The 26,600-nt window shown below is 40.8% G+C and overlaps 1 protein-coding gene across 1 annotated transcript; it reads right to left on the bottom strand.

Annotated features, from left to right (window-relative positions):
• Positions 1 to 1,703: 1,703 nt before the first annotated feature.
• Positions 1,704 to 25,421, bottom strand: LOC141107968 (probable G-protein coupled receptor 34). The gene is made up of 2 exons (XM_073599075.1): positions 25,308 to 25,421; positions 1,704 to 9,374 (listed from the first exon to the last, which is right to left on the bottom strand). Exon 2 carries the CDS (start codon positions 9,365 to 9,367, stop codon positions 8,306 to 8,308), a length of 1,062 nt encoding a protein of 353 aa, XP_073455176.1. The 5' UTR covers positions 9,368 to 9,374; positions 25,308 to 25,421; the 3' UTR covers positions 1,704 to 8,305.
• Positions 25,422 to 26,600: the final 1,179 nt, after the last annotated feature.

Here is a 26,600-nt window from a genome sequence, read left to right as displayed (position 1 = left end):
AACGTGATGTCGGATTCGAATGGGATCTTGACACATGGCACTCCAATGTAGCGTCTGCTTTTAAGGGTATCATAAATGTCTCTCTGGTCGAAGCAGATCTCAAAATCATAACGCGATGGTACCTAGTCCCAACTAGGCTAGCTAAGTTCTATCCAAACTCCTCCCCTACATGTTTTAGGGAATGCGGGCACTTAGGCACCCTCTTACATATTTTTTGGGAATGCCCACGTATCAGAGGATACTGGAACAAAATTTTCAATTTAATTCGCAAAGTCACGGAATTAGCGATCCCGCAAACTCCAACTATAGCCCTATTAAACCAAAAAATTCCCAAAATTTCAAAATACGACCTAATCCTAATCCACTACATTCTTATAGCAGCCAAAATTACAATAGCCCGGGCATGGAAACTTCCTAAAGTTTCATTCCATGTAGCCAAACAGAAAATCTCCTGGATCATGTACCAGGAGAAAATTTCTAACATCATTCTTGACAAGACTGAGAAATTCAAACGTATATGGGACCCATGGGCCCGCCATATGGGAGTGACTCTCTAAATCCCTAAACCAGCTACTCATTCTGCCAACTAAGTTTCCCTGCCCGGCTAACTGACAACCCAACACGGCTCTCCTCGAAGGATCTGGTAAACCTTCCTCACTCAATAATCTCATATCTCTCTCTCCCCCTTTCTTAATATTTCTCTCTTTTCTCTCCTTTCCCTTAACTTTTTATTATTTTATTAAGTAAAATAAAATTTCTCTTGATGCTCCCTCTCCCACTGAGTCAGAAAGGTGGGAGATGAAATTGAAGATACAGGATTATACATATGCCTATTAAGATCTTTTAGGTTATTACTTTAAAGATGTTATTTTTCTTACAAGAATATATAAGTTTGTAAAAAAAAAGGAAAAAAAAGATATATATTTCAGAATAAGACACGAACGCGGTGATCTTGAATCTTAAACTGTAAAATTACTTTCAAGTACTTAAATGTTTGGCACTGTATCATTTTTCATGTACCGTTGGGAAACTACCTTTTGGCAGGGAACTGGAGCCCGGAGGACCCAGACACAGCATGATCCCGATTCGGGGTGTCTGGTCACCGGGGCAACTGGACTTTTGTTAAAAATGCTCAATTGGAACATGAGGAATTTTTTATTTTTTATTAGTTCTATATGGAAATTCCGGATGTCAAATTTTACTGAGCAGAGACTTTCAAGTGAATTCCACTTATATATGTATCTATATGTTCAAAACCTTATATTTGCCCTTTTCCCCTGTGTGGGAAAAACTTTGTTGATGTTTAACCTATTGCCTCAATAAACAATTTTAAAACTAAAAAAAAAAAAAAAAAAAAAAGATGTATAAATAAACATATTTCCTCTTTACTTCACCACAAAAAAAGATAAATGGTAGCGCTGGGAAAAAATGCCAGTTTTTTCTAACCGTTCCTTATTTTTGCTTGAGTTTTATTTGTCCCAGCCTTTATAAATGATCACCAGTAATGTACCGAATATTAGCTAGAGAGCAGTAAAACCAGGGATATTGTCTGCATCACCTGGGAATCTGAGCTCCAATGTGTAAAAAACTATTTGCCAAATTGCCAGTAGTGGACACACTATATAAATCTACAGCATGTGTAAAATATATCATTGCATTCATTACAAGCTGGAAAACTTGAAAGAAGTTTTAAAAGAATACACTTTCTTTTACAAATGTATATTTAATTCATTAAAAAAAACAAATTTGAAGTAGAAAACAATTACAAAACAATAACAAATATTATGCACAAAGATCACAAGTTTAAAATGTATCATCAGGACTATATAACAGCCCTTTAATTAATGCAGAGACTCTGTAGGAGTCAAAAAAAGTGGCATTTTGTAAGTAGCTTCAACCAAATATTCAATTCAAGAGTTAGCAAAATCAGTAATTAAAATGGTAGTTCAGCTTTTTACAAAACTGAAACAGTCCAGATCCCCCCTAACCCCACCCCACAACCTTACAGTTTCCGCTGCACTCACCTCCTTTGATGATTATCTTCTTCCACCCATGCCAGCCAGTGTAGCGGTCTGTGCATTTGAGAAATGCAGTACACAACCCGAAGGCTGTGTAGCATCATAATGCTTGCAATGATGAATGGGCATTGGTCAGCATCGGTGCGTGACCACACTGACCAATGAGAATCTCCCTAAGCCTTCTTTGTTCCAGGACAGTGACCAGGAAGGTTGAAGGAAGAAAGAAGGGTCCGGTTTTCAAATGCCAGTACCACTACATCAGCTAGCTTGGGCAGTAAAAGATAATTATCCAAAGAGCTGAGTGCAGCGATGACTGAGGTGGGTAGGGAGGATGCTGTGAGTTAGTTCACCTTTTCATGTGAAAAAACTTTTTTGGGGGAAAAGGTAAACTAACCCTTTAAAGGGTTTATCTTCAACTTTGTACTACTGGTGGACCAACCCACAAGCTCTCCTACAGTTTTCAGTCCTGAGAATCACAAACTAAACATTTACCTAGGTTGCTACTACAGGTGAAATATGCTGCTGTGGCACCTCTCAGATATAGTGCTTTTTTGAAGAGAACTTATCATGAGAGAAATCTTTTGCTACAATTACTGAAGAAGTGTGAATGACTTTTTACTCTCATGACAGTCTCTCATCCATAAAGAATTACTTTAAACTACAGAAATTGTAGTTTTAGCATTAATTATTCATGTTCTGTGTAAAGGAAGGGCATGGGGGTGGCAGATGTGTGTGCTTTTTCTAAAAAGTGTCCTTTTTCCTCATTCCAGAAGATTGGGAGTAATGGAGTTCAGTTCACTGCACTCAGCCCAGTTTAGGGAAGGAATCTAATTTGGGCCCCATTTACACCCTACTAGTGAAGAGCTTTGCGGTAATGTGCAATACACAATGTATTACATGCATTAGTGCATTGCAGTGCCATTCATTTTGAGGCAACCCAGCAACAACACACATCAGTTGAAGTGCATAGCATTGCGTGTGCTGTATTTCCAAAAATGGAGCTTGACCGTTGCCAGCCCAATCATTTGAATAAAAGAGTCCAAGAAAATTTTAATTGTTAGTAAATAAGTCATATAAAAACAGCCAAAGCGTTTTAAGGGCAACACCACTCCCTCTTCATCAGGGCTCAACACAGGATTTAATTGGACTCAAGACAGTGGACGGTGACCTCACAGATCTGTATTAGGGTCCTTTCACACAGAGCAGAGTCCACTCTGATCAACATGGGATCTGTGGGTAGATCCCCGGCTGATCAAAGCCTAAGATATCACATCCGTGCCCATTCATTTTCTGCCCAGGGGACACAGGTGGACTCCTGTCAGCTCTATCGGGGGCCCGGTGCAAATAGACTCTGCTCCGATCCAGACCGTAAAAAATGGGAAAAGATGCCGTCCTTTACTGTTTTGTTTTGTTTTTTTTCTGGAGCTGGATGGACCTGGAGGTAGGTGGGTGTAAGTAAGTTTTAGGTGAACCTGATCAGAGCCCTGATTAAAGGGGGGGGGGGGGGGTTGTGTTGCTCTTAAAAGTGGCTGTCTTTCTGTATTCCTAATTTTTTTAGCTACTATTGGGTGCCCATCGCTGGCAGCCATGCTGTGTGGGAGCTGCCTCGCTAGAGCTATTAAGCTTGTTTGAAGTTTTCTTTCATATGACTACCCTTACAACTTTAAAACTTTCCAGTGCCTCTTTAAATATGTTGTCCTAGAGTCCTAGCTGCCTTATTGCAATGCATGTTAACAGGTGAAAAAAAAAATGTATTATGCATGTGTTAATAGACTTGCTTTAACACAATGCACCAGGACAACTATGTCCGAATGGGGCCTAATTTTGCATACTGCATAACATCATTGCACTTTTTTCTACTAAATAAAATAAGTCAATATCATGCTGTCAAGGCCATATCTGCCAATGCAACATTTAAAATAAAATGTAACATTTAAAATGTCATATTGGAGTTCCACTGTTTCTTATGAGAGACTCTAAAATGCTAAACAATCATGCAGTGTCTGTAAAGTATAGTTTGTAAAGTTGTTTTAATGCTGGATGCTGCATCTCCACTTCATACATGAGGGGAAAGTCTGTAAATTGTTGTTAATGCCAAAAGGAATAATTCATGCAGTTATTGTCTTGGTAATAATGCAAATAGAACATTTTCACGGAACACGCATTAAAACAATGGGAGTAACTTTTGAGACAAAAAAAATATTTGCCAAAAGTTTAGCTTTGCGTCTACAAACTGTGATCCCTTCTTTAATAGGCTTAGATTAGGTAGGGTTGGGAAGCTCGGGACAATATCTTAAAGACAAGCTTACTGATACAATATGCCTGAAAAAAAACACTGTCTTCTTTCATTAGACACAGAGAAGGCCTTTGATCGCTTGGATTGGAGGTTTATGGAAGCATCTTTGAAACAAGTAGGTCTCCCGGTGGAATTCATACAAAAAAAAATGGCCTTATATAGCGCTCCATCTGCAAGGATAAGGATTAACGGAAAACTCTCCCGGCACATTAATATTTCTAACGGGACACGCCAGGGCTGTCTGCAATCACCATACCTATACATTTTGGCTATTGAACATCTGGGGATGGCTCTATGGTCTAATTCCTCTATCCACATAGTTCAGGTGGGCAATAGTTCTTATAAACTAGAACAATTCGAATTCCACTTTTAAAGTAAATGTAACAAAATTCAGGTGTCTCAACATCACCTTACCGCTAACTGAGAAAGAAACATTGGAAATCAATTTGCCATTTCAGTGGGAACTCCATTCTCTTAAATATTTAGGTGTTAATATCGCCCCTACAGAATAAAAGATCTATGAATTGAACTATTTGCCTATGCTGAATTCCGTGATTAGCAAACTGAAGATTAGGGCTAGGGGGAAACCCTCATGGATAGGGAGAATGGTGATATATAAGAGGGATATTCACTTTTTATATTTATATCAAATGCTCCTGAGTGCTTTCTTCCGTTTGCTACAATCTAGCTTACTAAGGTATCTCTGGCCGAACTCTACAGCTAGGCTCCGTTATGACATCTTAGTAAAGCAGAAAACAAAGGGGGGAGCAGGTTTACCGCATATGGAACTATACCATATAGCATCCATACTGATTAAAATAGTGGATTGGTTTTATCATGGTAAATCTAAACAGTGGGTAACTATTGAGCAACAAATAACATCGGTCCCCTTGACCTCTCTTCCTCAGATTAAGCCTAAATTTTGCCTCCCTAGACAAACACTTTCACCTTTGGCATAATCATTATTAAAAGTCTGGGATTTAACTATCGGAAAGCTAGGTATCTCTTCAACCCCTGGCCCATTTACTCCAATTATGGGTAATCCAGAATTCCAGCTGGGTTTATTGTCAACCAGGTTCCTACAATGGATAACTCTGGCCCCTTCACCGATTAAACAAGCGCTTACAACTAAGGGACTACAATCGTTTAATACAATAGCAACTGCAGAATGTAACTACCCAGATTGTTGGCTTCACTATTTTCAGCTTCAGCATTTGTATATACAATTATCGAACAAGGGGTCACTTCACTTCATCAATTAACTCGATTTGAATCTCTTTGCACAGGGCTCTCAGAGTGCTCTCACACTATTTCTAAAATCTATGAAATATTGTTATCCCGTGCATTCCCCAATTATCCATATTGCATCAAAGATTGGGAGAGGTAATTGGGCCATAGTATTACCACAGAAGATTGGAAAAAGTAATTCCTTCTAACCTTTAAATCTAGTCTCTCAACATAAACAAGAAAAGAACTATAACATATTAACCAGGTGGTATAGATGCCTCGTGAGGCTTCATAGAATATCTTCAATCTACCCTGAAAAGTGTTTGTGCTGGGGGGGGGGGATAAAGGCACAATGATCCACATATGGTGGACTTGCCCCCGGATTACAACTTTTTGGGAGTCTGTGTTCCAAATTTGCTCTATTGCTACTGGTATGCCATATCAGAAATCTCCAGAAATGGCTCTATTGTCTATCTATCCGGGCTCTAAGGGAGAGACTAAAAAAGGGCTGCTTCGCTTTTTCCTCTCCACAGCTAGAATACTCATACCTAGACACTAGAATACCAATGTTGCTCCTACTATTAAAGAGTGGGTAGTTGAGCTGAATCATTTAAGGAGAATGGAAGAATTAACAGCAAACATACATGAATATCATCCTAAGCATATGACGATATGGTATTGGATTGAGTTTTTGGGCTCTGACATTCTGAGATCTTTCTTAAAAATAAACTTCATGATGCGACTGACTTAAAATAGCGGCTTCCCAGATAGATTGTCACAGAAATAGATTGATTTGCTTGTGACATCCCCCCCCCCCTTTTTTTTTTTCTCTTTATGTATGTCCTTTCCTATTTTTCTTCTCTTTCTTTTTACTGTCTGTTTTGTTTTGCCTATGGGCAGATTCTTGCCCAAGTAAACTAATGGTTACTTAAGAGCCGGTTCACACTAAGGCAGCACGACTTGCAGCGCGACTGCCTCAGGCGACCCAGGACACGACAGGAGCGGCGACTTGCAAAACGACTTCTATATAGAAGTCAATGCAAGTCGCCTCAAGTCGCCCCCAAAGTAGTACAGGAACCTTTTTCTAAGTCGGAGCGACTTGAGTCGCTCCTATTAGAACGGTTCCATTGTACAGAATGGAATGCGACTTGTCAGGCGGCTAAGTCGCCTGACAAGTCGTCCCAGTGTGAACCGGCTCTAAGTATAGTTGTTTTTGTTGAACAGGTGATAAGATATAATAATATTGATCTTCAAAATATTAGAAAGGATTGTCCTTCTCAAGTTTCACTAATGTTGTGATATATGGGATCGAGACGATTCAGTCTTTGGGCTTTTGAATGTAACATTGCAAACTATTGCAATCAGTATTTAAAAAAAGAAACTTTTGAGACAAAGCAATACATTGAATATTGATAATTTTTTCACAAATTATTATTTATATATTGCAGTGGATTTCATTTATATGCTTGTCTATGGCCACACACCTCCATGTCCCTATATAAAACAAGTTTTTGCTGTTGGCAATGGATAAAAAAAAAAAAAGCAAATGGTCAGTTTCCCAAAATTCTGCGGTATCACATGTCATTGTTCCATGATATAGCCTGTTACACTATCAATGCAAAAACATTGGTCAATTGCCCACAGCAGGTGTAAGAAAGAAAAACAGCTTTGGCTCCAATATTCACCTCCTCTCCAGTGCTTATTCCCCACAGTGATCTCTTTTCACCACTATTTGTTCTTAGTTTTCTGGGTTGAACGATGCCCAGCATCATTTAACCCGAAAGACTAAAGCCCCATACACACTATTAGATTTTCTGCAGATTTTTGTCTTCAGATTTACCAAAACCATGTAGTGCAAGGGCCTGCATGACTGCAGAAAATCTAATAGTGTGTATGGGGTCTTAGGACATACTGAATGTGTATAGAATGTGTATAGTGCAGTGTTTCTGTGTTGCTATGTCCATTTGTATAGTGACTTTATTGCAATAATATGGAGTTAGATATATTATTTAAGAGCATATATTTACAGATACACATTACACCCATTCACAATCAAGATCTGGGGAAAGTAAGTGAATTAAAGTGGTAGTTACCAATTTTTACCTACAGGTAAGCTTATAATAAACTTACCTGTAGGTAAAATGAAAATCTTTTAAAAGTGCACCATTTAGGAGATATTCTAGTAAGCAGCAGTTGGCGATGTCACCGGCGCATGTGCTCAGAAGAGACGACATACTCGTGCTGCCCCACGTCATGATGGCTCAGCCATTCAAAGGGAGCCCGCGAACCCAGAAGGAATACAGCGTGAAGATGGAACCCCTGTCAGAGGTGACGAGGCACCACTGGAGAGATCTATTCTATAGGCAAGTCTGACATAATGTGCTAGTATGTGATACATACTAGCACATTATGGCTTAAACCTGCTGGGGAGACTAATTTTTAAAAATTTTTGTTAACTTTGCTACCACTTTAAGGAAAACTGCTTTGACATAACACTGAGCCAAGTTGGGAAATCTCTACCCAAACTAGGAAAGGGGCATAATCAAAGAGGATTTTTATTTTTCATGTTATCCCCTTCCTTTAAGCAATGAAAAAGTAATTATATCGTACAGGAAAGCTTATAATAATTATGCTGTGATGCCTGGAAAGGTTGCAATAACTCTTTTCTGTAAACAACACCATTCCTCTGTATGCCACCATCCCCTACAGGAGAAACAGGTGCTTCCATAGAAGGAGACTGTAAACACAGCAGCAAAGCTTGGCCTTACATATCAGTAACTGATCTGTTGCAGTAGGATGTTCTGTCCTGCTTGTTCATAATGAGTTTGAGCTTTCCCTGAATGGTGCAAATTACAGCCCTTTTGAAGCTGTCTGACCAGAAGAAATAAATCACAGGATCCAGGCAGCTGTTGAATGTGGACAAACACAGCACCAATTCATTAGTGATATGCAATGTCTGTTTCCAGGCCATGCTGGGAATAGTATCGATCTGAGATAGGATATAGGGCACACGTACCAGGTGATAAGGAACAAAACACACAATAAATATAATCAAGACAATAAAAGACTTTCTCATGGCCCGGTTGCTGTTCCTTTTAGTCTGTGGCTGGTTTCTTCCCAAAGTGGCTTGGTGGAGCTTTGCTGAGATTTTTGCATAAAAATAGACAAAAAGACACAGAAGGACAAAGAAGGCAATAACTGCTGATAAGTTGATTGCAGCTGCCACAATTCCTTTCTTCTTGAAGTGGAAGCACTTTTGACTGCAGGGTTCCTCACTTTTATTTTCAAACAGGAAGGGTGCTATGCATACCACATTGATTAACCAGACACCATGAGTGGCTCGGGTGCTCCAAGACACACTGTGGATTTTATACTGTTGTAAAGGCCGGATTATTTTAAGGTAACGATCCATACTGATAAGGCTCAGGAACATAATACTGGCATACATGTTCAAGTAGAAAAAGGCACCTATTATCTTGCACAGGAGAAAAGGCCCAGTATTGTCCTGAAAGGCAATGCGAAAGGGCAAGCAGAGGGCAAGGAGGAGGTCAGCTATGGCAAGGTTCCTCATGTATATGACCATTGATGTACATTTTTGACAGTTTGTCCAGAAGACAAAGAGAGCCAGAATGTTGCTTACGAGGCTAAGACCGCAAACAAGTGAATACACCGCTGGTAGCACTGAGGATAGTACTCCATCTTGGATCTGGCAGCCATTGAAAGGAGGTGCAGTAGATATATTTGTTTCCAAAGGAGTTGTTTCTTCAGTCTGCATGGTCCATGTTGTTGAGGCCAAATGAGTTGATAAATCCATAAGAACGTCCATTATTTACCTGGAGAAGGGACATCACAACAGTTAAAAAAAGAAAATTGTATAGCATTAAACATTTTTTAAAAAACTTGCCATGGGTAACATAAAGAGAAACTTTTGTCCATTCAGGCCAAAGTGAAAGTGTCTAGTTATGTAGCCCACCTGCCCAGCAAGTCATACTCAACAATCTGCACTCCTTTGCTACACTTCCCAGCTGCAGGAGTACATCCTTGGCAAGTTCCAGTGTTGGACGGTGGAGTCTACCCCCCTCCCCCCCCCCACACACACACACACACACGAGCAGTGTTCAGGCCACTTAGGTCTGACCACTCTCTCAAGGATGAGGTGACATGCTCACCCATACCCAAAAACACAACTATGTTAGAGCAATAAACCAAGGGCCTCAACTGAATAAGGAGGCATGAAGGAACATGAGTATAATCTGCTAGGGAGACAGACTATCAGAAGTCGCTGTCACTTTGGCCTTGAATGGGCAAAATGACAGTGTCTCTTTAAATATCTGGACCATTATTCTTTTTACAGCCCTCCAACATAACAAATGTATATCTAAAGTAAACATCTCTTTTTTTTTAACCACCTTTGTGATAAAGTTATTTTTCATTCCTGAGTGTAATCACCATTAGGACCAACTATGGTATATTAGAGTGGACAGGCTAATTTAAATGTTTGCCCTCCATGCTGCTTATACCTCCTTTGCCCCTCTGGATTCTCTCCTAGCCTCCATGTGACAGCACTAGGTCCCTGTGCAGCCAATCATTAAGCACTAGGTGAAGATGAATGAATTACGTGATCCCCACACCTAGATATACTAGGTATTTATAAATGCTCCAGATGGCAGAATGGAGCTGTGGGTGAGCAAAGAGAAGGTGAGTATGTGTAGCTAGTAGATAGATTTTCTTGAGCTGGGATCAAAAGAGAGGTTATTGACCAAGTTGGAGGGTTTTATTGCATTTTTTAGTTTGGTTGTAGTGTGTGTTTTATCAAAAAATGCTGATCTTTTATAGTGTACAGAAAAAATACCAAAAGAGGCATTTAAATTATCCTAGTTTCAACTGTAATTCCATTTACAATTGAAAATAATACAGCAAAAGAAAATACTTCAAAAACCAAAAGAGAATTATCTTGTAAGTGATGAAATAAGGGACCAGCTTGGGAAGAAGCAGAATCACATTGTGGAAACTTACCAAGAGTCACTGACATTCTATGACAAAGCAAATTCCAAAAATAGAGAAGTGGTGAAACACTGTACATGTCCCGACCAAAGTATGTATGGATAACAGTAAACTGTATGAGTATAATAACTATTAAAATGGAAATGTGATTATTGATTAAGAGTGAATGACACAGATGTACTGAGCAACTACAAAAGCTGCCTTTTCCTATGGGACAGCACAACTCATGCACAGCTGTACATCAAGCCATGGTACATTACCCTGCTGTGACTGCACCAAGTCCCAAAATACTAAGCTATTGATTACTATCAGAAGACATTGTCTAGGCTAATTAAGCTTTCCATCACTGATGGATGGACAAAATGAACTGAATGAGGCGCATATGGTCCATTCTGGTGCCTGGAGTAAAAGTATTCAAGACAAAAGACTGAGGTGCAAAGGTTCTGTAACCAGGTCCATATTCTGGTGAGCACACATAAACCCCAAGTCACCCTGTTAAAAAACACCACTGATAGGCCTACCAGTCAGTATTGTCTGATCAGTCAGTATTATCTTCTACCAGATCATCTGTAAGGTTTTGTACAATGTCATCATAATCCCTCAAGTATTTACCATAGTCTAGATATTCTCGGTATGTCTATAAAAGGTATACATACACACACAAAAATGTACATTTTTTTTAATGAGTCCTGCTGAATCAACTGAAATTTCTTCAATGGGTGACCTTGTCGACACCATCCATCCTCTACAAAAGTACATTTTATAGAAAGTTCTCAGATGCGGGCATTATTTAGGTATTCCACTGTCAGAATACAATAGCCAGAACTACAGATTAATCCAACCTTTTAGCATGGATGGTGGAATAAAGTGTTTTTTCTTGTTAAGGCTGACTATAGATGACTATAGATGAGCGGGCTGATCAAAAAAAAAAAAAAGGATTCCCCCATCCACACAAACAAGGTGGATGGAGGAGTCCTCCCTTCTGTGCCATTGATATTGTCTCCATATCGAAAACGAATAGGTTACTAAAGAATGAAAATTCTCGTACAACATAAAATAATTAGGAAGTGATGTAATGTATTTGTATTGTATTTTGGGATGAAAACTATACTGATTAAATGAAAATCGTATGATCTGGTATCGTACGAGAAAAAGTTTTGTGTTTGTCCCTTCGGAAAATTTAGGACAAAAGCTGTGTACTAACGATCAGATTATTGTATTTGATATCGCCTCGAAAGTGGTATTTTTTTGTACGGTTTTCTGATCGTGTGTACGAGCCTATAGAATACACCGATCAGCAGCTGCAGCCCATTGGCTGTTTGATAAAAATTTCCCTGCATTCCCCTTTGACAGTAGTCAGACTGTTGGATCGACTTCTTTTGAGTGAGAACGGCCATACATGGATCAAAATTTAGCCAGTCCCTGTTAACTTGCTGCGTTTCGATCCATCTATGGCCAGCTTAAGCTTGGCTAAGTGAGATAAATATTAAGGTGTATGGCCAGCTTTAGCCTAGATTTACATATGTGCGGGCTGGGAACTCATGCATAAGTTGAATTGTTCGGGAAGAATACTCAGCACTATGTATGGTGCATAAAGAGCACAGCTTACCAACATCAAAACATCATCCTAATGTTGAAGTATGGTGGAGGGAACATCATAATTTAGGCTTGCTTCCCTGCCTCAGGACCTGGACCACTTGCCATCATCGAGGGGAAAATTAATTCCCAAGTTTACTAAATTATCCTACAGAATAATGTCAGGGTGGCTGTCTGCCAGCTGAAGCTTAGTAGAAGTTGGGGGATCCAGCCAGACAATGACCCAAAGCATCAAAATAAATCCACCACAGTTTCAGAAAAAAGAAAATGCACCTTTTGGAGTGGCCCAGTCAGAGCCCAGACCTTAACACCACGGAATGTGTTGTTTTACAAAGTGATCATTTACAATTACTTTAAATGTGGATCAGATCACATTTCATGGGAAATTATTACAGAAAAACAATTAATTCCAAGGGGTTCACATACCACATGTTGCTCTTTAGCACCTCCATATATTGGCAAAATACCTGTGTTACTTGTGTTTTTGCACACACAAAACCGCATGGTGCTGCAACACCATGCATTTCTGTATGGCACGGTTTTTAACAGAGGTTTGAGGACTTCTTAAAGCTGTTGTATGCCCTGGAAAAAAAAACACCTGTAAGGGCACTTTCACACTGAGGCGGTGGGGGCGGTAGGGGTGAAGCCCTGCTAGTTTTAGCGGCACTTTACCACTGTTTAAGCGGCGCTTTGCCGCCACTAGTGGTGCACTTTTAACCCCCCGAAGGGGTTAAAAGCTCCTGCAAAGCGCTTTGCAGGCGCTTCGGCAGCAGTGCCCATTGATGTCAATGAGCAGGGGCGGTTTAGGGGCGGTGTATACCCCACTCCCGCATCGCCCTAAAGATGTTGCTTGCAGGACTTTTTTTCTCATCCTGCAAGCGCATCACTCCAGTGTGAAAACACTCGGTCTTTCACACTGGGGCCGCAGGTGAAGTAATTTTCAGGCGCTTTACAGGCGCTATTTTTAGCACTAAAGCGGCTGAAAAATGCCTCAGTGTGAAAGTAGCCTAAGGCAAAGGCATAACAGGCTAGTATGCACAGCATACTATTTCATTATGAAATACCTACCTTAGAACGAAGCGCCCGCACCACCCCCGGTCACCACTCAGGGAGCTGACATGTTCCCTCTGCGTTTCTTCCAGGTTCACTGGCTCTGGCGCTGTGAGTGGCCTTCAGAGCACATGCGCTGCTGACGTCGGTGGCTGCATGCAGGGCGATATTTATTTTACCTACAGGTAAACCTTATTATAGGCTTACCCATCGGTAAAAATCACCAAGCGGGGGATACAACCGCTTTAAGACATGTTTCTTTCTAGTACAGCAGCTCATTCAAATGAATGGGCTGGCGTAGTCACAATGTGAACACGAAACAAGCATGAATAAGCTTGAACCTAGCCTTAGATCACAGAGTGCACAGGACAGTGTGGTCAGACTCAGGTAGTTACTGTATAACTATAAAAGAAAACTGAATAGAATAATTAGGCTTTAAAATCTTTAAACATACAACCTTTCACAGTATATCATACCTCCCAACTTTTTGACATGGGATCAAGGGACACCTATTAGCAATGGTATGTAGGCATAGGAAATACCCCCCTGCCACACCCCTTAAAGGAGAATTCTACAAAAAAAAATAATATTAGTTAAACCCACACGTGCTGTTTTTAACCACTACTATTCCTTTAAACTGGTTTTTAAAATTTACAAATGCAACAGTTTAGAATTTGGAAAAAGGTTTAGCACTGTGAAATACTTTTTGAAAGATAAAAAGTGCATTTTATATACAACTATATAGATCAGATCTAAATGAGGGACAAATGAGGAGTAAAAGAGGGACAGAGGGACTTTGTTCCAAATCAGGGACAGTCCCTCAAAATCAGGGACAGTTGGGAGCTATGGTATATACAGTATATCTGTCATGCCACCTATATATGAATCTACTGTATGTATATGTGATTATGGATATATATTATATATATATATATATATATATATATATATATATATATATATATATATATATATATATATATTTTTTTTTTGCTATTACATGAGACTAATCTCACTAATTACCAGAAGCCACCCAATGTTCACCCAAACTTTAAATAGCTGTGACCATAGGTGATCATCTTCATCATTCCAGTCTGGCTTGTTGAACCCACTGACCCACCATTAGGGCGATGGAAATGCTAGTGCAAACAGACTGGCTTGTATGGTGGTAAGCAAACAGTCGTCCACTTTTGTAATAAAAGCACAGTGTCACAGCTTTTAGTTTGTTCTACGTAAAAGAAAAGCTGCTTAGGGTGAACAAACGGTCCACCCACAGACACAAGACCTGCTATGGGAAAAGTCTCTTTCACAGCTCTAACAGCTGCATCTTTTACAAGAACATGTAAAGTCAGGAGGCACAAAGAGTGTGGTCCTCCGAATTAACAACCAGCACTGAGCAAACACAGTAGACAGGTTCACTGGCAGGCCAGAAACTATCCGAGTCTAAAAGTGAATTCTAAGTCAGTTTGTTATTTATCTTTATTTAACTTTATGGTAGTCTCATTTTAAAAAGTTAGGTGCATAAGATAAAAAAAAAAAAATACTGTGTTAAAAAAGATAAAGAAAGCAGGCAGTGTAGCGTTTACCTGGGATGTAATAAGCACAGTAGCTTACAGTCCAATAGCTATCAGGTGATATTAGATGATGTGATCATTACTGCCTGTGGCACCCTATGCATTGCCATATAAAACCACAACACCTTGGAATACATTTAAAAAAACAATTGTTAAACGAACATCACAAGCATTTGTCTAAAATGCTAGATGCCTGGCTATGTATGGCTTCAGTGTTTTCAACAAAATGGTAGCCGTCTACACACACGCACCAACTCCTTGTTGCATGAATTCGAATAAGCTGAGTAAAAGATGGCTTTAGCTCCTGCTCTCCACCTGTATAGACGAGTTTCACCCTTTTCTGGACTTAAGCATAGAAGCCCCAAAAAAGGGCAAAATGCATCTGAGTTCTTTGCAGGTGGAGAGCAGGAGCTCAAGACATTTTCTACTCAGCGTATTCACATTCATGCAACAGGGAGTCGGTGTCTGTGTGCAGATGCCACCATTTTATTGAGGTCTACTAGAGCCTTACAAGTTGATCCTGTGTGTCTTGCACCAGTCAATCCCCATGATCCAACTGATACAGGTTTGGGGGGCATTCGAGTGGTGTTATTTTCTTTGTTCAGTCTTTTTACATGGTGATCTGGAACAAGCATGCAGATCATGCAAGTGTGTGACGTTTATCTGTATGCTTTTTTCCAAGTCAGTGACTAAGAAAAGCAGTGGATTAACATGACAGAAAACTGTTGTTCTTTAGGAGAAGTCTGCATTCAGATGGCTATTGCTGAATTCTTGTGAAAATTCCAGTTTCCTGGCTGTTTTGTTGATCCAAAAGCATCCAGATGAGGAGTTCTTCCTTTCACTAATTGCATGCTTGAACCAAGCTCGTGACTCACTAAATACTGGGCCCAGAGGCAGCCAGGGAACTAGCATTTTCCTAAGGAATTCAAGCATGAAAGCCTCAGCATAGGCTTTTATATAAGGGCTGCCAACTGCAATTTGCTGACTTAAAAAAAAAAAAAGAAGTGAATTTTCCAAGGCTGTCATCCTAATACTAGGATGAAGCATTGACCTACAGAAAACATGAGGAACAGGCATTTAGATCTAACTGGCTGGTTACTAAAATATGCGCTGAACAGTTTATTGGTTCTAGAGGCAATCACGATTTTAAATCTGGCGTTTGGATAAAAAACATTTTTCTCTCTACAGATTTAGTTACCGGTACATTACTTACCTGTAATAAAGGATGTCCCACGATGTGCAGGCTGCTGGATTCTGAAGAAGGCTTCACTGCAGGGATGTCTTGTCCTATTCCTGCCGCTGAGCTTTCGGCACTGTGGGAGTTAACAGCTTTGGGTCTTCAAGCTCAGCTGCACTAAGGCTTCATGTACACTTGGCTGTCATTTACCGGTTCCGTGGAAAAATGCAAAATGTGGCATGATTTTGCTGCACTCTGCGTTTTTTCCATTCCAGCGGTCAAAACGTTCCTATCCTGAACGCGATTCTCCTGTGGGCAGGAGAAGGAGGTTGAACCTCACCTAACGCAGCAGCTCCTAAACGCTGCTAAAAGCCTCTGTGTACATTGACCCATAGGCTTTTATGGAGTTGAGTTTAGGAGCTTTGGCAAAAAAAAACGTCAAAAGCTCCTAAACTCAAGTTTAGGAGCTGCTAGTGTACATGAAACCTGAAGATGATCCATTGGGGACATGCCTCCTCTTTCATCCTCCTCCTCCATTTAGAAAGGTTCTTTTACTGATTACACTGCATGTAGAACCACCTGTGAATGGAGGAGAGTCTGACCAGTTACAGGATTCTCTCCTCCATTCAAAGATTGTGTTACAGGCAGTGTATTCAATGAAGGAACTCAACTTAATGGAGGAGGTAGCTTGTCTCTGTCAGACCATTGTACAGGGGTACAGTGGTTAGCCTTTTGGTAGCCCTGATTTTCCCCCAGTTCCCACCAAGCTGGCCAAGGGCTTCACCCCGCTTTTGATTCGGCTAGGGTATCCACACACCTGTAAAGGGAGAGACTCCGCCATCTTGTTACTCACATTTTCCTGGCCTGAGGCTTACTTTGACTAATAAAAGAATGTCCACACGAATAGCCTTTAAATGTTGTTTACTATGAGAGAGCATGTCAACTACTACCGTATAGCTACTTCTTCAAATCCACACTTCAGATAAGCAGTACAGTAAACATAGCTCCCAACTGTCCCTGATTTCGAGAGACTGTCCCTGATTTGGAACAATGTCCCTCTGTCCCTCTTTCCCCCTCATTTGTCCCTCCTTTTGGTGCGATCTTTATAGTTGTATATAAAATACAGTATTTATCCTTCAAAAAGTGTTTCACAGTGTTAAACCTTTCCTCCAATTTCTAAATTGCTGAATTTGTAAATTTCAAAAGCCAGTATGAAGAAATAGTAGTAAAAAAGCACTTGTGGGTTTAACTAGCTATTTTTTTGTATAATTCTCCTTTAAGGGGGCGTAGCAGGGTGAGTGTCCTATACCTACATACTTGTGCTAATAGGTGTCTCTCATTTCCATCTCAAAAATTTGGGAGGTATGCAGTAAACTTCAGTGCAGTAAACTTGAACTCAGTCCAGCCATCTCTCCCTCTCTTCTTCCATCAAGAGTTCCCCTAGTGTGGGCCCCCATCCAACAGCTCTTGTTGGTCTAGCCCCAAAGGGCCCTCACATTTCCAGGTTACAAACCTACATAGCGCAAGTCAGAGGGTAACCTGTTCTCATGATCCTTCTGACTAGGACTCCACCAACTCCAGCCTTTAAAGGGGTATATATGTAGGCAGGTGCAGTCTACTTTCTCCACTGCAAGTGGTGCTCAACTGCAGTGGCATTGCAGAGGGAGAAGAAGTCAAGAAGAACATGGTTCCTCTGTGGTTTCCTGGGCCACTGGGAAAGCTATCCAGTTGGATGCTGTAGCCCCATGTGACTCTGGTGGCCATCTTGGGTCAGGCAGAGTCTATTTAAAACCCTGGCTCCTTGGCTTGGTGTGCATTTTGCATTTAGGTAGTGTAGGAACAGGTCACCCATCTGTCAGGGACAGTATTAGCAGTAGAGATTCCAGATGAGTAGAGAAAGAGCAGGGACACGCTAGCCTTCCTGGAAACCTCCCCATTTGGGCATAGGCCAGCCAGGCCACGTTCCAACCCTTGAGACAGACACTGCTGGTGCATCCGAGACTTGCTGCCACACTATTTGCTGCAACATACTGTGAGTGTACCCGGTCAGGTTGACTTCCTGCCAGGTAGTTGAACTGGTTTGAACTACATTTACAATATAGTTCTGTTATTGCATCTGGACTCTGAGTGTTTTCTGCAGCCACGCCACGCTGCACCTCCCCACATATACTCCGCCCATCAACTACACCCAGGGGAGGGGTCTTACTAAAAGGGGTATTAACCCTGCTTACAAGTTTATTTTAATTTATGTAAAACCTTTATGCCCAAAAGAAAAAAAAAAACATTTGCTGTAACAGTTATTAAAGTGTGAGCTGGAGTTCAACTTGAATTTGTAGTCAAGTCCATCTAATTTTGCTAATCTATCACTGCCCTCCTCCTAGACCAGGGATCTTCAAACTACGGCCCTCCAGCTGTTGCGGAACTACAAGTCCCATAAGGCATTGCAAAACTCTGACATTCACAGACATGACTAGGCATGATGGGAATTGTAGTTCCTGAACAACTGGAGGGCCGTAGTTTGAGGACCCCTGTCCTAGACTGACAATGCTGCTGTCCAAAGGTGTCTGCTTTATTACTTCATCCAGAATGCAGACACCCTAGGGTGGAAAGTGTGTTACTGGCAGGATCACCAGGTAAAAGGAAAAAGAAAAAAGCCTAAAAAAAGAAAACAAATGCAGCCACCGAATTGAAGGCACAAATTGTGTTCAATTCCTGCTAAATCAGCCTAAATTCGAGCTGTGGGGGACCTTGTTAGCATTTTGTTAAAGGAGCCAGGTGCAAAATTGTTGGCCCAAAAGTGGTTGTATCCAATCAGATGCAGCCACTGTTTGGGTATTCTGACTGCTGTCAGAATACAATAGCTGGCAGGAGAGGTTTCACCATCCACTCTGTTTAGCCTCAATAGAAGAATCCATTAGATTTCTCTCATTTAATCTGCAGGATAAAAGAAGAAAAATCTGTACATGTATAGCTAGCTGTACGGTACCTGACTGTGTACAAACAAATACATTTAATAAACTGTCACACATTGCAATCATAGATATTTTTCCAAAAAAAAAAAAAAACACGCGATTCTTTCACGCAGATGAGGTATGTGGTCCACATGTACAGTCATATAATTTGCTCATCTTGCAAAATGTAGAGAGCTAACCAGACTTGAGGTTTTTCTTGTAGTTCTGTCACGTTCTTTCCCAAGATGTAAATGTACAGGAAATATAGAGAAGTATACTTCTCAATAGGTAGTGGAGGAAGCAGGCTGGGTTGTAATGTCATTTTATTTTGTGTTCATTAATGGTTCAATGATAACATAGTTTTAGCTGCCAACTATATATATATATATATATATATATATATATATATATATATATATATATATATATATATATATATATATATATATATATATATATATATATATATATATATATATATATATATATATATATATATATATATATATATATATATATATATATATATATTTTTTTTTTTTTTTTTTTTTTAATTACAGCTGTCTGAAAAATAACAGTTCAATGCTTTAAGTTATTAATCACCTTTGTGAGGTCAGGCACTGATGTTGGACGAGAAGGCCTGGCTCTCAGTCTCCACTCTAATTCATCCCAAAGGTGTTCTATCAGGTTGAGGTCAGGACTCTGTGCAGGCCAATCAAGTTCCTCCACCCCAAACTCGCTCATCCATGTCTTGCTTTGTGTACTGGTGTGCAGTCATGTTGGAACAGGAAGGGACCATCCCCAAACTGTTCCCACAAAGTTACATAGTAGGTGAGGTTGAAAAAAGACACAAGTCCATCAAGTCCAACCTATGTATGTGATTTTATGTCAGTATTACATTGTATATCCCTGTATGTTGAGGTCATTCAGGTGCTTATCTAATAGTTTTTTGAAACTATTGACGCTCCCCGCTGAGACCACCGCCTGTGGAAGTGAATTCTACATCCTTGCCACTCTTACAGTAAAGAACCCTCTACGTAGTTTAAGGTTAAACCTCTTTTCTTCTAATTTTAATGAGTGGCTACGAGTCTTGGTAAACTCCCTTCTGCGAAAAAGTTTTAACCCTATTGTGGGGTCACCAGTACGGTATTTATATATTGAAATCATATCCCCTCTAATAAGTTCAGTGCTCGCAACCTTTCCTCATAACTAATATCCTCCAGATCCTTTATTAGCTTTGTTGCCCTTCTTTGTACTCGCTCCATTTCCAGTACATCCTTCCTGAGGACTGGTGCCTAGAACTGGGCAGCATACTCTAGGTGCAGCCAGACCAGAGTCTTCTAGAGCGGGAGAATTATCGTTTTATCTCTGGAGTTGATCCCCTTTTTAATGCATGCCAATATTCTGTTTGCTTTGTTAGCAGCAGCTTGGCATTGAATGCCATTGCTGAGCGGCTCAGCCTATCATCTACTAGGACCCCCAGGTCCTTTCCCATCCTAGATTCCCCCAGAGGTTCTCCCCCCCAGTGTATAGATTGCATTCATATGAATAGCCTTTATTTGAAATTATGCTTTTTCACATGACATCCGCATGGAATTTGCATAAGTCCGCATAGAATTTCAATAACAGTAAACTGGCACTAAAACTGGCCATACATGGTTCAGTTTACTTTGTTCAACCAGCAGAAAAAAAACTGAACCGATTCCTCCATCCACACGTTCGAGGTGGTTGGGGGAATCCTCCACAGTGCACAATTGTATTTTGACAGTGGGGACTGGGGAGACTCCCCCACTGTCAGAATACACAGAGCAGCGCTGCAGCCATTGATTGAGTGACTTTTATATCGTTCAGGGAGGTTGAACAGAAGTTAATTGGTAGATCAACTTCTGTCCAACTGCAATGGCCACACCTGGAATAAAATGTCAATCCATCTATTGCCACCTTTACAGTTGTAACTTGGCAGCATTGCCTAATTTTTTGGTAGTGTGTGTTTTAATAGCCACATCAGGGATGTCGAACTTAATTTCATAGGTGGCCGTAGCAGCATTATGGGTGTGGCCAAATTGTACTACCAGTGGGAGGATCTTAAAGGGTCAATAAAAACCAGAAGTGTGTTTATGTGCGGGGTTCAGGGGTGCACTATGTACAAAGTGCAGGATTTATGGGGGTGTTTTGTACAGAGTTCAGAGTTCAGGGGTGCAATGTGTACAGAGTGCAGGGTTGGGGAGTGTACTACATACAGACTGCAGGGTTTAGGGGTGTGCTATGCACAATGTGCTTGGTTTCAACTGAAAAAAAGTCCTGGGTGCGAGGGCCACATGAAATGGCCTGGCGGGCTGCATTCAGCCTGAAGGCCTTTTGTGTGCGCTACATTGTAAATATATAATATATATATATTATATAAACAAATAACTAATGTAAGAAAAGCAATGGCCAAGCACATTGTGTCATATTTTAAAGTGTTCACATTTTCAGAAAAAATTAAAAGGTATACTAACACCGTACACCGCTCTCTACCCTCCGGTCAGTGCCAATGCAACCAGTGCAATGGTCCAAGGATTTAAAACTCCTAGTCTTCTACCCCATCTTTCTGCAGCACTCCTGGGATGGATCAGATTAGTCTGCAATTCTGATCAATCAGTGCCATCAATCGACTTAGGTACAACCATCATGTCGGACGTTTCATGTGGTTATTGTCAGCGGCTATAGCCACTAGCAATAATCACCATGTGTTCTCCCGGCAGGGAAGGCTCCCCGCGCTCTCCGCCGGGAGAATACAATGGCTCATCAGGAGATTTTTCCCCACAGGAGACTGTGTTGATGGGGGAATCTAGCAATTTTCATGGGTTGCAGAAGAGAAAATCACATAATCTATGGCTGGCTTAAGGGTGTCTGTATAGACCAGGGGTCTTCAAACTATGGCCCTCCAGTTGTTCAGGAACTACAATTTCCATCATGTCTAGTCATGTCTGTGAATGTCAGAGTTTTACAATGTCTCATGGGACGTGTAGTTCTACAACAGCTGGAGGGCCGCAGTTTGAGGATCCCTGGTATAGACTATAAAATTAAGATAATGATGAGAATGTTTGTCTTTTACAGACTAAAGCTGACTATACACTAGCCAGGTCATACATTAGAATGACTTGACGATTGTCGTTTGAAAGTACCTCAACCTCTTGTTTGCTTTTAACAATCGATTTTGGAATGAATAGACCGTTCAGAACAAAAACCACATTCACTGTTAGAAATTTGTTTGTTCGAGAAAAAAACTTCCTTCCTGCTCTTTCAAATTCATCACTGCAGTGGAAAACAAAGGTCGATTTGACCCTACTAACAATTCAAAAATTCAACAAATGTTCTTAAAATAGAAAAATTCAAACAAAATTCTACTAGTGTATGACCAGCTTCTGCACTTATGCCTACATGTCACAACAGCTGTGTTCTGACAGTTCACCCCAAGTGTAGCTTCCTCTCAGCAGATCTTATTCTAACCAGCATCTCACAAATGTAAATGACCTCCTGGTGGGAGATCTCACTGTAATCAACAACTGCTCATTCCTGGGCAACCACAATACATTATACAGTAATCTACAGCATTAAACTTTTTTCCTATAGGGATCTAAACCTGGCCATAAACATTTCAAATCTCGGCTGGTTCATCAGGGACTGGCTGAGATTCGACCCATGTATGGGCAGGCTGAGTGTACCAATGTTGATTGATCAATCAACTTGGATACAACCAGCCTGTCGGATCTGTCATGCGATTATTGCCGCTAGCAATAATCACTGTGTGTTCTCCCAGCTGGAACGGCTCCCCGTCGCCGGTAGAACACAATAGCTCCACGGGATTCACTGACTGTGTAGTTGGGGGAATAGAGCGATTTTCCAGGAAAGAAAATCGGTCCATCTATGGCCGGCTATAAGCGCAGCCTTTTGTAGTAGATCAGATGTACATTTCAGAACGTCCCATGTAAAGACAAGCAATGGGATCCTTTTGAGCATTGCTTATGATAACTGAACCATGTAGGGTTACTGTTAAACCTTATAGACCTTTGGATGTATAAAAATGACTCTGCAATTTGTGGCCTGATGTTCCTTTTTCCGTGAAGACTTTTTGTGACCCCCAACACCCATCATATAAATAGGGAAAAAGATCACAGCAGTTCCCGGGAGAGGGGAGAAAGCACCTTGTTTGAAGAAAGGCCTATTGTTCTTGGTAAGACAATCAGTATATGGCCACCCACTTCCAACATTACAGAGAAACACAGTGACTTGTTGGTTAGCAATTCTGCCTTGCAGCACTGGAGTCATCAGGTCATATCCCAGCCAAGACTCCATATGCATGGAGTTTGCATGTTCTTCCTGCTGGTGTGGATTATCTCTGGGTACTCTGGTTTCCTTCCACACTCTAAAAACATACTGGTAGGTTAACTGAAGCCTAAATAAATTTAGTGTAGTATGTATGGGAGATAGAGGGACCTTAGATTGTAAGCACCTTGAGGGCAGGGACTAATGTGAATGTACAGTATATAAAAATATACGTAAATTGTCAGCACTGTATGAAAATTTGTAATAAATAAACTGATGCTACGTATTGTGTAGGGGCATCTTTGACAGGTCTAAAGCCCCTTTCACACTAGTGGACTGACCCGGGTCCACCTGTTAACTTTTCAGGCAGACCCGATCCGACCCTCCAGTCTCCTCTTTGGAGCGGTGGGTGTAAACAGACACATGTCCATAAGCGGAGCGGACATGGATCAGCCATCCGTCTGCACAGCGGGGATCAGCGGACAGACTACCCGCTGAGCAGGCAGAATCCAATGGGAGCCCGCCCCAGGTAGAAGGGACCTAAAGGTCAACTTTGCTTATATAAATATTCCCAAATCGTCTTTTTTATAGTAGTAATAAATCTTAAACAAACCAGAGCAGGTGTATGTAAAAAAAAAACACAATTATACACATTTTGAAAAGATAAACATTACACATTACAGTGTAATAACTATTAAATAAAATTCAACAAAACACTGGTCCTTACTGAGGTGTCATGGGGTCCTGCACCGAGCATTGCCCTGTAATAAACTGATTTTGTAATGCAGTGCCAAGAACAGCGAAGATATGTATATGGCAGTAACCCATAGTAACCAATCAGATTTATGCTTTTATCAGTTTATGGATGGATAAGGATTATTGATTAGCTGATATGAGTTATTACTTTTTACGTTCTTTAATAAGCCAGACAGAGGGTCAAGATGGTTATAGATTTGATTTCGCCTCATCTGGCTGGTCATGGTAAATTGTGGAAATTATTAGATATCTATGGGGCTTTTGAACTTCTAATGCCGTGTACACACGATCGGACTTTTCGACAGCAAAGGTCCGACGAAACGAATCTGCCGGACAATTTGATTGTGTGTGGGCTTTATCGGACCTTTGCTGTCGAAAAATCAGACAGACTTTAGAAATAGAACATGTTTCAAATCCTTCCGATGGACTCGAGTCCGGTCGAAAAATCCGTTCGTCGGTATGCTAGTCCGACGGACCAACAACGACGCAAGGGTAGCTATTGGCTACTGGCTATGAACTTCCTTATTCTAGTCCGGTCGTACGTCATCACGTTCAAATCAGTCGGACTTTGGTGTGATCGTGTGTAGGCAAGTCCGTTTCGTCGGAACTCCGTCGAAAGTCCGTGAAAAAGTCCTCCGGGGTTCAGTCCGTCGAAAGTCCGGACGTGTGTACACGGCATTAGAGGGAACTCAATGGGTCCACTTGGATTTTTCTAGCGGACCACTATTGTCTGGATAAACCAATACTGAAGATGTCCCCCTGCTGTCCTTCTCCCATTGACATTAACATAGACTCCTAAACAATCCATGCATACATGTTTATGAAAAAATTATTTTGTACAGAATTTTTTTTTCAAAGTAAAGCTTTACCTGTCATCTGAAGTCCGCAGGCTGCAAAAAACACCATACACAGGTACAGGTTGTAATAAATGGCTAGAGTATAAGATAATGAGCAACAGAAATCAAGCAAATGTTAGAAAATCATAGAATAGCTCTAGTAGCAGAATTTCAAAGAATGCTGGTCATTTTTTGTAACCAAGCATTAATTTCTTTTTCCCCTGAAGGAGTTTGAACTATACCTCTATTGTAATCTCTCGCATCCCCCCCCAAAAAAAAGCAAATCTGAGTCAGAAGTAAAAATGTGATGGGTTCAGGTGCAGGGTGACCTTTATGACTACGAACTGCTGAATCTGTTTAGATGCTTGACTGATAATGATCAGCCCAGGAAACCCTTGACAGGTCCACAAAACTGTGAATATTGTATGTAGCACAGTGTAGTAATGGAAGGTGGTTTAACTTTAAGCATTTCTTAGCCACTTTAAATGTCAGGGAAAGAAGTAAATGGACTCACCAGTGCAGCTCATCACAGGCGTGTGTCCCTCAGTGCCACATTGTGATAAATGACTGGATGATGTGAAGTGGAATCCCCCTCCTCGTCACCTGCTCTCCCTCATCTGAACTCTCTGAGATTCTTCCTCTGCTCCCTATTCAGAGGTGATGGGAGGGTTCTCAGAATCGTTGTGCTCTGTCACAACCCTGCCCCGTGCAACATTGACAGAGTGACACATCAAAAGCTGCGATTATACCAGAGCTGACAACTGTTCCATGGTCTGCCCAAGACATTTTCCTTGGGGTTCAATGGTTGTCCGCTGTACTCTAAAATTATTTTCCTAAAGTGTATCAGACATTTAAACCTTGTGTTTCTTTCAGTAGCAGAAAGAGTAGAGACTACTTAAAGTATTATTAAACCGTCCTTGAAAGGAAAAAAAAGAATAAATGTAGCTGCATTTAACCACTTCAATACTGGGCACTTTTACCCCACTTCCAGCCCAGGCAATTTCCAGCTTTCAGCGCTGTTGCACTTTGAATGACAATTGCATGGTCATGCAACGCTGTACCCAAATGAAATTATCATTTTTTAAAAACAGCTAGAGCTTTCTTTTGGTGGTATTTAATCACAACTGGGTTTTTTATTTTTTGCTAAACAAACAAAAAAAGACCGAAATTTCTGAAAAAAAGAAACTCTTTTTAGTTTCTGTTATAAAAAATTTTAAATAAGTAATTTTTCTCCTTTACTGATCTGCACTGATGAGGCTGCATAGACAGGCACTGATAGACTGCACTAATGAGGCGGCACTGATGGGCACTGATGAGGAGGCACTAATATGCAACACTGATGGGCACTGATAGGCAGCACTGATGGGCGGCACTGATAGACAGCACTGATTGGCATCACTAAGCACTAATTTGCATCACTGATGAGCACTGATTGGCATCACCGATGGGCATCACTGGTGGGCGGCACCCGTGGGCACTGATAGGCATCACTATAGGGAATTACTGATGGAGACAATCTCCCCTATGAGGAAAGGCGCTTATTGGCTCTCCTCTCCTCACGTGCTGTCAGTGTGACAAGAGGAAAGCCGATAACCGGCATTTCCTATTTACTTTGTGATTAACTGTGATTGGACACAGCTGATTACATGGTAAAGAGTCTACGTCATAGGCTAAGGTGACCAGATTTTTTAAATGAAATCCGGGGACATTTTTTTTTTTTTTTAATTGGCAAATGCTAAGCTATTTTATAAGCATATTTTCCTCAAATTATATATGCAGTGTATGTGGTATGTGTTTATGGAATGAT

Source organism: Aquarana catesbeiana, linkage group LG09 (genome assembly GCF_042186555.1).
Source record: "Aquarana catesbeiana isolate 2022-GZ linkage group LG09, ASM4218655v1, whole genome shotgun sequence".
Taxonomy (NCBI): Eukaryota; Metazoa; Chordata; class Amphibia; order Anura; family Ranidae; genus Aquarana; species Aquarana catesbeiana.
Note: the sequence above shows the minus strand (reverse complement) of the source record. Positions and strands in the feature narration are given on the sequence as shown.

What these genes read in the sequence shown, in the direction of transcription:
- LOC141107968 (XM_073599075.1), bottom strand. Translation starts at nt 9,367, where the DNA reads ATGGACGTTCTTATGGATTTATCAACTCATTTGGCCTCAACAACATGG.